The 17,182-nt window shown below is 36.6% G+C and overlaps 1 protein-coding gene across 1 annotated transcript in view; it reads right to left on the reverse strand.

Annotated features, from left to right (window-relative positions):
• LOC138147321 (AT-rich interactive domain-containing protein 1B-like) overlaps window positions 1-17,182 on the reverse strand; it is a 231,385-nt gene that overhangs the window by 45,631 nt on the left and 168,572 nt on the right. Inside the window, exon 3 of the mRNA XM_069069740.1 lies at window positions 14,783-14,932. Coding sequence (XP_068925841.1) covers window positions 14,783-14,932 — 150 coding nt within the window. The remainder of the gene's footprint in view (window positions 1-14,782; window positions 14,933-17,182) is intronic.

Below are 17,182 nucleotides of genomic sequence, written 5' to 3' on the forward strand. Positions count from 1 at the left end.
TCTGACTTCCTACCTTTTTTATTAGTCAAGGTATTAACCGTCCTGTAATCATCCATATTCTTGGTACCATCATTGACTCTTCTCTCACTCTAGCCCCATGTATCCTATGTATTATAAAGTAAATCAATCAATCAATATTTGTTAAACACCTATCATACGCAAGGCACTCTGATAAAAGATAAGGATACAGTAAGAGTCAAAAGACAGTCCCTACCATCAGGGAGGTCATGATTAATATAGGAGGACAGGCTAATAAATATATCCCAAGCAAGTTATATATCAGATGAAAAGGAAACAGAAAGGTGAGATTGTATATAGGATTTAAAGGTATCTAGAGAGGGCAATAGCCAGAACACAGGAGGGAAAGCATTCCAGGCATGGGGAGCAAACTGAAATTTAAAATGCAGAGAGCCAAATGATGGCATATTTTGTTCAAGAAACAGCCAGGAGACCAATGCTGCTATATTGAAGAATACATGCAGACAAGTAAGGCCTAAGAAGACTGGAATGGTAGAAGGGAGCAATGGTACGAATAGTCTTATTTTTCTATTCACAACATATCTTGTATATGTTTTCTCTCCAATCCCACAGCCACCACCTGGGTGCAAGCCCTCATCATCTCACACCTAGGGTATTGCAAGAGCCTTCTGGTTCATCTCCCTGCCTCAAGTCTCTCTCCCCACTTTGATGTAATCTATACTCAGATAGAAAAGTGGTTTTTTCTACATGAAAAGACTTACATGAACTGATACTGAGTGAGGTGAGCAGAGCTAGAACACTATACACAGTAACAGCAACATTGTGCAATGAATCAACTGTGAGTGACTTAGTTCTTCTCAGTAATACAATGATTCAGGCACTTCCAAAAGACTCATGACGGGAAATGCCATCCACATCTGGAGAACCAATGGAGTGTGAATGCAGATCAAAGCTTACTATTTTCACTTTTTATTTTTCATGTTTTTTTTTTTCATTTTGCTCCGTTGCATCTGTTTTACATGGTAGCACATGTAAAACCAGTATTAGATTGCTCAATGTCTTGGGGAAAGGGGGAGGAGAGGGAGAAAAATTTGGAACTCAAAATCTTAAAAAAAAAAAAAAAAGGAATGTTGAAAATTGTCCTTACATGTAATTGAAAATAAAAAATACTATTAATTTTAAGTGGTTTTCCTAAAGCAAAATTCAAATCACATCACCCTCAAATAACTTCATATTACCTCTGAGATCAAATATAATGCTATGTTTGTCATTTAAAGTCCTTCACAGTCTAGCCCCCTCCTACCTTTCTAACCTTGTTATACTTCTCCGCATAGTGTTTGCAATCTAACAACACTGGACTTTACTAGTTCCCATTCCCCACTCTTAGATTTCCTTCTGCTAACATAACATGTGTATGTCTATGTTTATATGCAGGCTGTCTTCCCCATTAAAATGTGAGCTCCTTGAGTATAAAGGGAATATTTTCACTATTATGATATTCTCAGCACTTGGCCATATGCTTGGTTCATATTTTGTGCTTAACAAGTACTTGTTTACTGACTGACTGGTCCTACAGGTAATGATGGCATCACTAAAGTTTACTGGGTAGGAAGCATGAATGGAATAAGCTATACTTCAGGAAAATCAAAATGGTGGATAAATTGGAATACAGAAAAAGACTTGAAATGAGGAATTCATTTAGAAAACTATACCTATACAGGACAAAGATATACTAGAATTGTGGATGTGTGAGAGGTTAGAAGTAGAGATTATATATAAGAAAGAAAAATATCTTTTATGGTAACAAAGAATGGCAAGATTTGGACTGAATATGCACCCTGGTCATTCAATCTAAGACCTGCTGTTTCTATATCTGCAATGCCTCTAGTATATTGGCCTCGGTTTCCTTAGCTATAAAATGGGGACAATGAAAACATTTGCCTTCCAGGGTTGTTGTTGAGGATCAAATGAAATAATAATTGCAAATCACGTAGCACAGTGTATGACACATAGTAAGAGCTACAGAAATATTAGGTACCCACACTACCACTACCATCACCATCACCATCATCATAATCATCTATCCCTTTTTCTATTTTCCTACTGCCATCCGTCCAACTTGAGCTCTCTAGTTTACCTAAGAACAACATCTTCTAAATTGGACTTGGTAGGGGCTGCTAGGTGGCGCAGTGAGTAAAGTGCCGGCCCCAGAGTCAGGAGGACCTGAATTTGGTTCCGGCCTCAGACACTTAACAGCCACACACACACACACACACAAAAACTAGCCGTGTAACCTTGGGCAAGTTACTTAACCCCAATTGCCCTCCAAAAGGCAAAAGAAAAAAAAAAAAGTAAATTGGACTTGGTGTCTTCACTTTCTCTGTCATTCCGATTCATCCCAATATAATGTTGCCAAAGCCACATTTCTAAAGAGCATTGGTATCATCCACTATCTTCCTCAATAAGAAGCTTTCAATGGTTTCTTAATACCTACAAAATGAAGTTTTAAGTTCTTCATGTACAGCAAAATTGGCCACATCCTACTTTCTTTTTGTTTTTTGGAGGGCAATTGGGGTGAAGTGACTTGCCCAAAGTCACACGGCTAGTAAATGTTAAGTGTCTGAGGTCGGATTTGAATTCAGGTCCTCCCGCCTCCAGAGCCAGTGCTCTATTCACTGTGCTACCTACATGCCCCCATACATATCCTACTTTCTTAGCTTCATTTCTCACAATGTGGGATGCTGAAAATAATGGAGAACCTCAAGCCAAGAAGAATGTGGGTTCAAACCCTCTACTCTGACACTTCCTAGCTGTGGGATGTCAGAAAAGTCACACACACACACACACACACACGCTACATTTTCCCTCACAATGCTCTGTCTAGCTCTCTCTCTCTGGGCCAGTTGAACCAGATCTCACCAATTCTTCAAGTCTCAGTTCATGGGTCAGATCCTCCAGCAAGTCATCTGTTACCTCCCAAGCAGAAGGTCCTTTTATAGCACTCTGTGCTTTTCACAATACACCAGGTCACAATGTATGCATATGTAATGGAAATGCAGATTTAAAGATCTTCCCTGCCCCTAGGCTAACGTGCACCTGGAGCCTGGGGTGGGAGGCTTGTTTTTCAGTAGATACTTCTTGATTGGCCAGTGGGTCAATAAGGTTGTTACATTCTCTGAGCCAGGAGAAGGCTATATAAGCCCTGATGTGTAGCTTTGTTTTGGGACTCACTCTGAGAAGTGTTCTGTGATTTGATCTGAATTCTGGGAAGCCGTTGTTGAGAGTCCCCCGGCTTTGAAAAACCCAGAATGTGGAAACCCAGATGTTGACTGGGTATGGATGTAATGGTTGGACAGTTTGGAAATCTGTCTACTTGATGTTTTTGTCTTGATAATTCTGTCTGTATGTTCTGAAGTTCGGGGTGCTGATCTTTTTCCCCTGAACTAGGTAAATGATATACATCTGACTGATTAAAGTAAGCTTGTTAACCCATTTTGAGTTGCTTTCCTTTAACAAAGCAGATCCAAGAACCTGTGGTAGCTGCAAACCCTGAGGACGCTTGGGGTGCTTGCTGCTACAGCATATCATGTGCCCCTCATTACAATGACAATGGCATAAAGGCAGGCTTCTCCCCAAAGCACCTAGCACATAGACTTATACAAAATAGATGCTCAGAAAATAGCTATTAAAGGAATAAACCCATTATTTGTTATATCTTATATTTGCAAAGTGAATGAAAGAATTGTTTTATTATCACAGAATAAGCATTTACACAGAGTCTACTATATGCCAATACTGTCCTAAGCACTTTCCAAATATTTCCTCATTTAATACAACAACCCTGTGGGGTTGGTGCTGTGACCTCTATTTTACAGTTTACAGAGGCAAAAAGGGTTAGTGACCTTCCCAGAGTCATAAAGCTAGCAAGTATCTGAGAACAGACTTGAATTCATTTCTTCCTGACTAATTCCAACACTCTATCCATTGTGCAATCTAGCTGCCTCTGGGGAACTTTATGCCTGTTCTGAGACATGGACAAATAAGAAAGCAAATACAGTTAAGCCTAGATTTCTCTCTTCTGCTATCAATATATCTGAAAACAAAGTTACAGTAGTTAATGAAAGTTAATATGTTTAAAATATACTGATAAGAACTGTCTATATACAATAAAATATTTATATAGCAGCACTTTTTGTGACAGCCAAGAATTGGAAACAAAGTAGATATATTGGGGAAAGAAATGATCAAACAAATTGTGATTCATGAATGTAATGGAATATTACTGTATGATAAAAAATGATGGGTGTGATGAATACAGAGAAGCACAAAAGACCTATATGAACTGATGCAAAATGAGCAGAACCAAGAAAAGACCATCTACAACAATGTAAACAGAGAAACACTGGCAAAAAAAAAAAAAAAAGTAAATATCACAAAATCACAAAGAACAGAAGAGATAATGAGAAGACATTCCTGCTTCACCTCTTTCGAGAAGCCAGGGTCACAAGTGTTTATTGCATGCATTTTCCAGCTTTGGGAATGAGCATCTTTTCCATATCATGACTTTCCCCAATGAAGCTTCAATTTATCACATGTCAGCATAAGAAATTAAATGGGAATTTTGGGGAGTTCTGCAAAAGTCACAGACAACATGCAAAAACCAAAAAACAAGACAGAGACTAGGACCAAATACTTAACACAAATTTTACAACAAGGTACTGTAAACACCCTATAAAAGAAAAAGTTCAGACCTCTTCTCTGGTACAAAGGAAGAACGAAAATATTTTACACAGATTTTCCCTATCGCTTGCTAGGGTGCTGCACCTCTAACCCATGATATGGAAAGGATAAATGGACAGTTCAGTGGTGTTTTTTCCTCTTTCTTTGTTGTTTTAAAAACAGTACTATTGAGGTGGCTAGGTGGCACTGTGAATAGAGCACTGGCCCTGTAGTCAGGAGGACCTGAGTTCAAATCCAACCTCAGACACTTAACACAAAAACTAGCCATGTTACCTTGGGCAAGTTACTTAACCCCAATTGCCCTGCCCTCCCCCCTCCAAAAAGAAAAAAGTTACTGTTAAAAAAAAATAAAAATAGTACTATTTTTTATATTGGATAGCTCTCTTGAAGGGAGAGGGCTTTAGGATATGGGGGTGTATTATGGTGACGTAAAAAAAATCAATAAAAATACTTTTGTAAGTTAATGTTTCTTAAAATTATGATGGTGATAATTGTCTAGAAATGTTTTCCTGTTTCTTGGGGCATAAGACTCTTTTCTTGGAACACAGAACAGGCAACTGAAAGGCACGTTCCATATGAGTGGCTCTGCATTTATCATGGAAAGAAAGTTCAATAAATTAATTGGAACAGTAATATTAGTCACCCAAACCAGTTCTGTCTTTTTAAAAAAGCATGATACTTGGCCATATTTTCAAATTCGACTATAGCAAAATCTCTATTCTACTCTACCCTTTCCCATGAACTATTTCATCATACCTTACAGGTTCTTAATAATTCTATAATTCAGAGTATTCTTTTCTTTTAAAAAAAAATACCCTTTTAAAATTACCAATACATCCTAGAAACACCTAGTTTTATTAAGAATATTTAACAATACAGAGGCATTCAAACTGAGTCACTATACTTAAGAACCATAACTGGGGCAGCTAGGTGGTACAGTGAATAGAGGACAGGCCCTGGAGTCAGAAGGACTTGAGTTAAAATTTGGCCTCGGACACAACACAAAAAACCGTGTGACCTTGGGCAAGTCACTCAACCCCAATTGCCCTACCTTCCCCCTCCAAAAAAGCAAAAAACAAAAAACCCATAGCAAAGTCAGAGCTAGGTGGCAAAGTAGATAGAGTACTGCGCCTAGAGTCAGGAAGACTCATATTCCTGAGTTCGAACCTGGCTTCAGACTCTTACTAGCTATGTGACCCTGGGCAAGTCACTTCATCTTGTTTGCCTCAGTTTCCTCATCTGTAAAATGAGCAGGAGAAGGAAATGTCAAATTACTCCAGTACCTTTGCTAAAGAGACCCCAAATGGGGTCGCAAAGATTCGGACACCACTAAAACACTTAACAACAACATATCACACAGTACTTAGTAAAGCATGAATGAAGCATCTTAAAAGAACAGTAGGTGTGCTAGTCAAATTTATCTGAAAAGGCTTCCCAGCAGACACAAATTTTTAACTAGGTCTCGTAAGAAGAAGGAGGGAGGGGAAAGGAAGGGAAGAACAAGCCTCTACTGTGGGCTAGGAACTGAAACCCTTGGAGACAGTAGGTAGTACTGTTATTCTCATTTTACAAATGAGGAAACTGAGGCAATGTGAGTTTAAGCAACCTGGCCAAGGTCACAGCTTGTAAAGTTGTGTGAAGCTGGATCTAAATGCAGTTTTTCCTGACTCCAGGTACAGTACACTACCTGCCAACATAGGAAGTGAGACAGTAACAGATATCTAAGAATTCTGAACCACTTTTGTTTGTCTAGCTAGGATGTAGTTGATCAAACTAAAATAAATTAATCCTTCTCAAATTCTGATGATATCACAAATCTTCCAACTTCTGCAAATAGGGGAAAATTTATTTCCTGCTCTCTACATTGCTTTGGAATTTCTTTGAACTTCTGGATCATGCCCTACATTCTCCTCCCCTACAACTATAAAAATGAATTGTAAGCTCCTAGAGGGCAAGAATTGTCTTTCTTTTTATTCCTATTGGTATGACCAGAGGTTAGCACAGAACAAGTGTAGGAGCTTAATAAATATTTACTGACCAACCATGACACTATTTCAAAGCCTCTGGAAAAGCGTTCAGGTGGATCACAAACCCAAATAATAGTCTCTGTCATTTGAAAGGACTGGTTTTCTGGAGAATTTTATTTCTTATCTTCGACCAGATAACCTTAAACCATTACCAGTCCTACCTACACAAATTCTAATCACAGAATCAATATAGTTGTTCTCTTCCTCCCCCCCCCCCCGATTTATGTAGATATTACTGAATTCTACAGGATCATAAAGTTCAAGGTGTCGTCTAAATACTTTAAAGTAAAATTAGCACAGCTTATTGTAGTCGTTAAAAATTTCTCAAGAGAAAACAATCAAAACAGAAACTGATGTTCAGATCATCTTTTAGAACTATCATGTCAACATTCAGTTACCCAGACAATTTTAACTTTAAAAATCACATTAGCAATCAGCACAATCAGTAATAATAGCAACAACCACCACCACCATATAGTTGGTTTGTTGATAATACTGAAAACATACCATATAGACACAAGTGTAATGGGAAAATTAGAGTATCAATATGGGAAAACATTCTCCCTTTAAAATACACCAAAACACACTAATGCTAAGGACAACTGATATAAAATATGGTATTTTTCAGAGATCATTAAAGTTACCAAAAGATAAAAACACCACTGAATCCTCCAATAGGCTAATTATGTCCTTATTTACTTTATGTGAAGCACTCACAATCTGTAAGCCTCCTTCCAAAAAAAAAAATTACATTTACCAAAAAAAAAAAGCAAAAAACCAATACATTAGACGAAGAGCAAAAAGGATATGTCAAAACAAGTACAGAGAGCAACTTGTTATTAATTCGGTAATGGTTGACCTAGCCACCTAAACAAAACATTGAAACATTACTATTCTTTTTACTGACTCTCAGAAAGACTTGGACTAAATTCAGTACTCATAGCTTGTTCCCGTTCTACAAATATATAACACAGACCCCAGTATAGTGAAGTACACATGGAAAACCCTTCTGTATTTAAAAGATGTCACAAACAACTAATGCACAATATGGGATTTTTCACTGAAGTAATCAACACCCATTATGGGTATGCCTAGCCTTAAATACATTGAAAAACAGAACTAAACATAGCTCCAGTGTTAAAGAGGGACTGAAATCAAAATATCTTATATAAGTATTGAACATTTGATGCAGAGTAAGATGCTATCAAGCTCTATGGTTATACCTAAAAACACCTTTTTCATCTCTTGTGATCTTTCTCCAAATAACATAAAAATGGAATTTGGGTCTGTTAAGTCTAAATTTCTTTACATAGACCAAGGAAAGACAGAGGCTGAAAGTTTGAAACCTGAATGCCGAATCAAAGTAGAATCTATGGACAAATAGGTGGTTTAGAAATACACAGGGACTCCCTCTGGGCAAGATAAACTGATCATAAAGCTATCAAGGAGTGAGCCATGATTGAATATGTTATAAGACTTATTGGTATCCTGAAATCAAAGCTTAATGGGAAGAACATGTGAAAAGCAATTAACACCTACACAATACCAGTCTTCATTTGTTTCATTCAATATATACTTGTTGTTGGTTGGAAACTATCCCAACAAAACAACATAAAATATTAACATACTACAGGGCTCATCACCCAACACCACTTAAAGAAAGTTGAACACATCCTCACCAAAAAGAAAAAAAGAAGGAAAGGATAGAGAGATTAAAAAAAAAATTCTCAGAGCACACACTAAGAAATTTTTAAAATCCACTGAAATCCTTTTGCAACAGTAAGATTTCACTTCACCAGGCAAAAATAAAGACTGACAGCAACTAAATGACACTGGGTTTAACAAATATACCACAGTGATTTGCCTGGTCCGGAAAGAGCACATGGAATGGCTAGGATCAAACATGAAAATTAAAAGGCACTTGAGCAGCACTAGCCTTTCAAACTCAGCAAATAACATGTAAACAAAGAAGACTAACAGATAGTTGAGTTGCATGTATTTCTTAGGGGAAACAGATTTATGATGGCAACTGGGGACAGTTCATCACCGCTAGAATTACAGAAGATATATATTCTTAAGGAAACCAAAATTCATGATCAATGCCAATTATTCAAGGGAATGGTAAAAAATATACTGATACAGGATACACAAATTTAGCACCTCTTGAATTCTTATCAAGGTGGCAGTTGGAATTACAACATCAGAAGCTTGCTATGTTTCATGGATAGACAAATCCCAATACCACAAATACAAACCTCAAAATATTCTTAAGAACTCCCAATGAATTTCACAGGAAGAGGAGTTTAAGACTAAGTCATATCAATTATCTGGATTTAACATTTATCCATAAAACATAAGAACAATCTTTTTTAAATATATATACCTCCATATCAAACATTCCTAACCACCAAAGTACATGGCAGAAAGAACTTTCAAAATATAGAAACCTAAAAGAGGGTATCAAAATCATGTGAGAACATATCATTCTTGCTGACCTGTCTGCTTGCAGAATTTTTCGAAGGATGTAAGCCTACAATAAGCCTTTCAATAAAAGTACAGAAGATGACTTTATACCCTAAATTCTTACGTTTAACTCCAACAAGCAGCGATTTTATTTGCCTGTGTAACAATCCATAGAAAATTAAAAATAAAATAATTCAACAAGTGACTTATCCAAAAATCTTTTTATTACAACTCCATTGAAAAGATGAAAAAGTATATTAACAATAACAAGCACAATAAAAATAGTAAACTTTCATTTCTATGGCACTTTACAATTTACATAGTAATAATATGGATTTAGAAAAAAAAATTCAATCCAAGAAGATCCAAAATACCATAAAATTGTGAATCAAACTGCAAATATATTGCTAGAAGAAACAGTTTTTTCCTAAAGCGAACAAACAGTAAGTATTTATTCAATGAAGGATTCATTCCTACATATTCCACTTTGAACAAAATGCTAAACAGTACATTAAAGAAACACATACTCAAGGTATTTTGTTATAATCATTACTTGTCATTAAAAGTAGAACTTGAAAGATAAAACTCTATATTGTGCTTTAATATCAGTAAGCCAGCAAATAATTATAACGTGTTTAAAATCATCTATCCAATACATTAGTTTCTAAATTTGTGTCAGTTCTAAATATAGGGAGGAAATTATCTAAAGTTATACATTTGTTTAAAATATTAAAAGAAACACATATAATTTTTAAAATAGAGCAATAAAGATAATCTGTCAACATAAAAATGCAGCATCCATTACTCATTTTGTGTTAAAGAAAACTATACTTAATTTGTCAGCTAATTACCAAGTCTGATGGGCAAAATATACTCAATACCCATTCAAAATATAATCTACCACTTGCATGTTAGAGCATGATAGTCGGAGCAGTAGGGATGTCCTCAGTAGAATTAAGTAGTTTCGACAGTCACTATAAAAATACCTCCAAATTAAACCTTGTACAACTGCTTAACAAGTTGTGAGCATCTCTTGGAAATAAGGTGACAAATTACAAAAGCAGGAAGACAGTTCACAGATAACTCTACACAACACGTATATAGAAAACAATTTTCTATACAGTCTGTAATTCAGGTAAGTCTTACATATTTGTTGGACTTTTTTGAGACCCTATATAACAGGGATATAATGTTAAAAGCAGGTTTTCCATTGACTTTTCGGAATAGAAAACTAATCACAGACCCTTCACATGACAATACAAATACTCAGGGCCAGACATAATTGTTTTCAAAGTCTCCTACAATAAAGTGATGTTTGTAAAGATGACTGTAAGGCACTGTGAGATCCTGAACTACCTTCTAAATTACCAAGGATTCAGTTATTTCCAGTTTAATTTTGAGAATGTAATTCTTAGCACAACGAACTGAAGTTCAGAAGGCTTGGTTTTGGGTCCTAAACCATTTATTCATTAATTATGCCTAAGGATTGCTTGAAAAGGTCACTTCAATGAAAACAAGTAGTTCTTCCTCTTTCTTTACACCCTCAGTTCACACTTGATTCAAACATTATTGGTTTGAGTGGATTATCTGTGTTCTTACAACAGAAGTAGTATGGCTTGGTGAAAACAGCAATAAATTTGGAGTCCCAAGAGCAAAGGGAAAAGCCTTCCCAATCCTATCATTCAAAAGCATGTAACCTCCAGGACCCTCAGGTTCTAAATCTATAAAAGTGTGATAATAATACGCATAGTACCTACATGTCAAAGTGTTGTGAAAAAAGGTGTTTTTTTTTTAAATAACTTAAATTGATATATAAATGTGAGTTATTGTTCACTGTCATCATCATCCATTTAGTTTGCCTTCTGTTACCTGCTTGGGCTGCTAAGTTGGTAGAGTGAATGGAGTTCTGAGCCTGGAGTCAGGAAGACCTGAGTTCAAAGCTAGACACTTACTAGCTGTGTGACTTTGGAGAAGTCACTTAACCCTGTTTGTCTCAGTCTTCCCATTCATAAAATGAACAGGAGAAGGAAACAGCAAATTACTCTAGTATCTTAGCCAAAAAAAACCCCAAATGAAGTCATGAAGAGTCAGACCCGATTAAACAACAAGATTGCCTGCTTCCGTGATTGTCACTTTCTTTATCCCATAGAGTTATTCTCATATCAGCTTCAAATGTTCACATGGACTATTTGTGCCTGGCCTGTGGTGGAGCATTCCGAGCTCTTATTGGTCTGATCAGCCAGACACACACACTGTACCCTGATCCTGACATAGTGAGGTCACTTGCTTTGAGAATGAACAACAACAATCAACCCTTCGTTCTAATCCGCCTGTCATCTCTAGGAGATTGCCCCAACTCTTGTCCCCTGCAACCTCACTCTCTCTCTATTCTTCAATCTCTTGGTCTACACATCTAAGACTAGCTTGTCCTTAAACACCAATGGCTCTCATCATACATTTTCATGTCCACTAGTTATCATACAGTATTGCTCCTGACTTCCTCAGGCAAACTTCTAGAAATAGCCATCTCATGTTACCAATAACGTCTTCACTGGCAAACCTTGGGGCCTTTTGGCCTCTCTACATCACAAAACTGTAGACCTCAATCTCTTCCCAGATATTTTCTCCTAGGTGGGTTTTTGTGGCTGTTCTCTCGGTTTTCCTCCTACATGTCTAAGAATTAACACCAAACCATAACCATTCAATGAAGAAAATCAAAAGGAGTCCTTACTTAATAAATTGAAAGTATAAGATTACTTTGAGGGGTGGCTAGGTGGTGCAGTGAATAGAGCACCAGCCCTGGAATCAGGAGGACCTGAGTTCAAATCCAACCTCAGACACTTAACACCAAAAAAAAAAAAAAAAAAAACCTAGCCATGTGACCTTGGGCAAGTCACTTAACCCCAATTGCCCTCTAAAAAGCAAAAAATAAAAAAATAAAAAAAAAGATTACTTTGAGAATGTTAATACTCTAAAACAACTGAAACAGTTGTTTGTTTACATGCCACCACATGATGAATGACATTGCCAGAAGGAACAATGTGTTGATGGGGAAGTGTTTGCCATTAAAAAAAAGAAGAAATTTGAAGGTTAAAAACAGACACTACATGTGCCAACTGGCAATATTTCATGATCAATAAAAGTATTCGTCAATATAGGCCTGGGCAAAAACATTTTTAAAAATGGTTTTTACATGTCACACAACCCAAATGCCAAAGAACATGAAATGACTGACATCACTCCTGTTACCTATATAGTAATCCAAGCATCTCTTCCCAATCTACTCTTTTTCCAAACTTCACACACTGCCATAAGGGGGAAAAAGAATGGAATAATTTAGATGTGACCTCTATTTGCAATTTTATTTTTTCTGAACTATACAATATTTTAAGTATGAGAATCAATAAAGAAAATGTCTTCTGCATTTGGTATTACAAGTGGCAATGGTATACATCTACATATAGTCATTTCTTAGCAAAAGGACACAGAAGTTCCTATCTTTCTTTCCTAAAGGATCAATCTTAGTTCATCCAACAAATTTTTATTTACCGACTGCTATGGGGTAGAGCACTAAGATAGGTGAAATGGTGAACACACACACAAAAAAAATGACTTAGTTTCTACTTACAATCTGCTATAATTCTCTATGCCCCACAAAGTTCTGTGCCCTCATGACAATGTCAATACATGTCAGGACCAGCTACGCACGCAGGGAGATGATGCCCCCCTTCACTAGCATAAAACCCTTTTCACCTCCTTTCCATTTATTCCACCAGTCATCACTGGTATTCTAAGGTGCTAAGTTGACCTAAGCAGTACAGTTTTTGTCTGTTTGGTTTTGTTTTTAATTTTTTTTTTCAAAGCAATTGGGGTTAAGTAACTTGCTCAAGGTTACACAGCCAGTCATTTTTTTGTGCGTGTGGGTGCTAAGTATCTGAGGCCGGAACCGATCCCAGGTCTCCCGACGCTGGAGCCGGCACTCTTACTCACTGCGCCACCTGGCCGCCCCTAAAGCAGTACAGTTTTAAACCGTCTGGATCAGTGTATATATATATTAGCTGAGGAGTCTGGTTATTGCCAGATAAAGATCTATTTTATAAAATAAAAATTAAGTAACTGAAATAATATACTGATTCTGGTTTACAGGCATAACAACATAAAGCCAATGGCTCTGGCTTATCAAAGAACTACAGAATGTCAGAGTTCAAAAATTCCCTAGAGATTCTCCAGGTTAACTCCTAACCAAAGTAGGAATCATCTCTTAAACAACTAGAAAGATAGTCATCCAAACACTGCTCCAGGGACAGGGAATCTGCCACCTCAAGAGATTGACATGCCATTTCTGGATATCAGTTGTTATTAAAAGTCGATGGAGATACAGAGGATCTTAGAACCTAGTTCCATGGAATCTTAGAGTTTCAAGGAATCTGAAAGTCAGGATCAGAGAGGACTAGAGCAACCTAGTACAGAGGTTAACTTTTTTTTTTTTAATGTTATGGATCATTTTGGTCACTTGGTAAAACTTGTGGATCCCTTGTCAGAATAATGTTTTAAAACAAATACGATAAAATACATGATTACAAAATAAATCAATTATACTGAGATCCAATTATCAAAATAAAAATGGAAAGGTTGACACATCAAAGCTTAAGAACCCCAAATAGAGTCGAAGATTTTACACACCTCTTTGGCCCTCTGAGTGAGTCTCCCAAGAGATCACCGAGGTGGGAACCGAACCCAGTTCTTCTGACTCCAACTGCAGCAGTCCACATGGCCTCCCATCACTTAATGATAAACCCCCTCAACAACATCCAGCTTCTTTAAAATACTTTCTTGACCAGAAGCATCAGATTGACTACACCAACAATCAGTGCACTCTTGTTTTCAGATAACTCTAATCATCCAAAGGTTAGTTCCTTCCTTCTCTTAGCTCACTGTAACTTGGAAAGGACCTCAGAAGTCTTCTAGTACAGTCTACTAGGCTTCTATTTCATAAAAAATTTACAAATGACCCTCCCTTTCAGTGACCTCAACTTTATTTTGCGGGACTCATTAAAATTTGACAACTAGCAGAGAGTTAATGCTCCCCATGCGCATTCATTTGTTTGATTGAGCAAGGAAAGGGCTTTTCTAGTTCTGCCACATCCTTATGATGAGGTCTAAGTAAGATTAAAACCTCTAGGGTCTCAGTTTCTCTGCCTCAGTATGATCTACAATACAATGACATCAAAGTAAATAAGAACATGGCGCCCTAGGGAAGGGAAATAGTACTCTAATATAGGAACAATCATCTTCTACCTATGGTCCTGACCGTGTTATTTGCATTCATTTCAATTTCACATAACTTGAAAATGTTCAAATTAATTTTTTTCCCAGAAAGTTATCAGGGGAAAAAGACTTTACAAAATTAGTCATTGTAACACACATACACAAATACATATTTTATATATACATATACACACATATACATATATACACATGCAACATGTACACATACATGTACATACATATATACGTGTGTGTGTGTGTGTGTGTGCGTGTAAGAACCAAGCTGATTATCACCTGAAGCTTACCTGCTGTGTTTGGTACCTCTGCTGGGGCTGTGTTGCCAGATACTGTGCCTGGGGTGGTAGGTGCTGAGGCTGTGGTTGCTGGTTGTAATATGGCTGTTGGCCCTGTTGGCAGTAACCACTCACACCTTGCTGACCATACTGAGGCGGCATCTGTTGGAAGAATTAGACAAAGCAAGCATGTGAATCAAGTAATATTATTAAATGAAATCACACATAAGTCTCCATTAAGAAATCAAAGTTAGACAAGAGCAGGTTTCATCCTTTATCCAGTATTTTTAATCCTCTTATTCATTAGTTAAGAACTGATACACTGACATGAATGTGCCGAGTATCAATAATAGTCCTAATACAGCCTGACTTCACTTTGATGAACAGTTATGTCTAGCAGAAATCAAGCACTGAAAATTTAATAAAAATCTAGTCCAACAAAGTATAAAACTCCATAATACTGACTTGAAAAATAATTTAAAAGGCTCAGCTACTGTCTTTTAAGCATAAAATTAACATACACAGAAATTTCAGCAAGAGAACAAAGTAGAAGCATTGTGATAAAACCATTTTAATGCAAGATTTCAAATAAAAATGAATCCTACATCAAGCCAAACCTAAATAATTCACTTGTATCTATACTTTATATAATGTAAGAACAGCAAAGTAGAATTGGCATGGCATATATACATCTGTCGTGTGCATCTGCTTCAACTTTAAGGTGGAGATGGCATATTCAAAATTGTACTCTATTGTATTTCTTAAAATAAAAATATCACAGTAAAATTTCTTTCTGTAATTATTTTCTCCAAACAAAGAATGTATTTCCTCCCAAACAGAGGACTTCCATCAAACTGTACTACTGTATATAGAAACAAGCAACAGACGCACAATAAACCATGAAAGCATTAACCAATCAATTAGACATTTACTAAATGCCTATTATGTGTCGGGCACTATGGTTGGCTTTCAGGAATATAATAACAAAAAATGAAACTGTACTTGGTTTCCAAAACCTTATATTTCTATCATGGGAGATATAACATATAAATGCATGTATGGGTACAGAAACATAAAATAAATATAATGTAGTTTTGGGAGGGAAGGAGAGAGGCTACCTCTAGTAAGTGGCTGTCCTGAGGAGCCATACAAGCTAGTAGAACCTGAGCAGGATCTTGTAGAAAATAAAGAGATTCTATGCAGTAGGGTACAGGAAAAGGAACATTCTAAGACTGAGTGAGAGGGAGAGCATTGGGTCAAGACAAAGAAAAAAGGATGAGAAAAAGAATGCTATGTGAAAGAAGGCCAGTTTGGCTGGGACATACGAATACAGGAAAGAGTAATAAATGTATATACCAAAGGTTCAAAGACTGAACATTGGAACCAAACTGTGAAGGGACTGTAGTTGCTATTTTCTTCTGGAGGAAATGAGGAGCCATTGAAGTTTAGTAGAAGGACATGATTAGGAAAATCATCTTGACATCATTTTGCAGGACAGAACGGAAGAAAAAACTGAGGCAGCAAACTATTATAGTATTGTAGGCAAAAGGTAATGAGAGCCAGAATGGAGAGTATAAACAGGTAAGTAAAGGGAAGCAGGAGACAAAAGTGTTGAAAAAGGAATCAATACGCAGGAGAAGAGTCAACAATGTCAAATGCAACAGAAAGGTCAAGGTATAAGGACAAAGAAAAGACCATCAGACTGGACAATTAAGAGATTGTTGGTCATTTGAGAGAGGACAGTTTCAACTGAATGGTGAGATCAGAAACCAAACTGGAAAGAGCTGAAAAGTGAGGGGAAAAGAGGTAAAAGCAACCAGCATCTCTGTCTAGGAGTTTGACTGTTATAGAAAAAGGAGAAAACCGCTTCAAGGCATAGTATATTCTAGTAAAGGGGGATTTTTTGTTTGTTTTTTAGGTATGTCAGAGACTTGGGCATGATTGTCAGCAGCAGGCGGAGAACCAGTAGATCGGGAAAGATGAAAGAAATTTAAAAGGATGGAAGAAGCAAGGGAAGGAGGGAAAAATACTGAGAGCAAACTGCTAGAAAAGACAAAAAAAATTTCATTATAAGTGTTTACTTCATTTACATGAAATGCTAAAGAAAGAAAACACAACTTAATACTAGAATAGTATTTCTTCAATGAGTCAATCATGTCTAGAAAAATGCATACTCTTACATTTCAAAACTAAAAGGGACCAGATGAACAAAATAAATCTTCTCCATTGCTATTTCATGTGAGAATACTTGAATTTCTTGGTCAAAGAAGTATGAAAATTAGCTATTAAGCAATAAAATATAATACCTGCAGCTATTTATTTTTAACTGAAAGAAATTCATGTGCATTTTGTGATGATCAATATGTAACATATGTGCTTTAAATAAAGAGTGAGAGAAAAAGAAAAAATATA

This window comes from Petaurus breviceps, unplaced genomic scaffold (genome assembly GCF_028583685.1).
Source record: "Petaurus breviceps papuanus isolate PSGF00001 unplaced genomic scaffold, PetGlider_PUasm1.0 90784, whole genome shotgun sequence".
NCBI classification, from domain to species: Eukaryota; Metazoa; Chordata; class Mammalia; order Diprotodontia; family Petauridae; genus Petaurus; species Petaurus breviceps.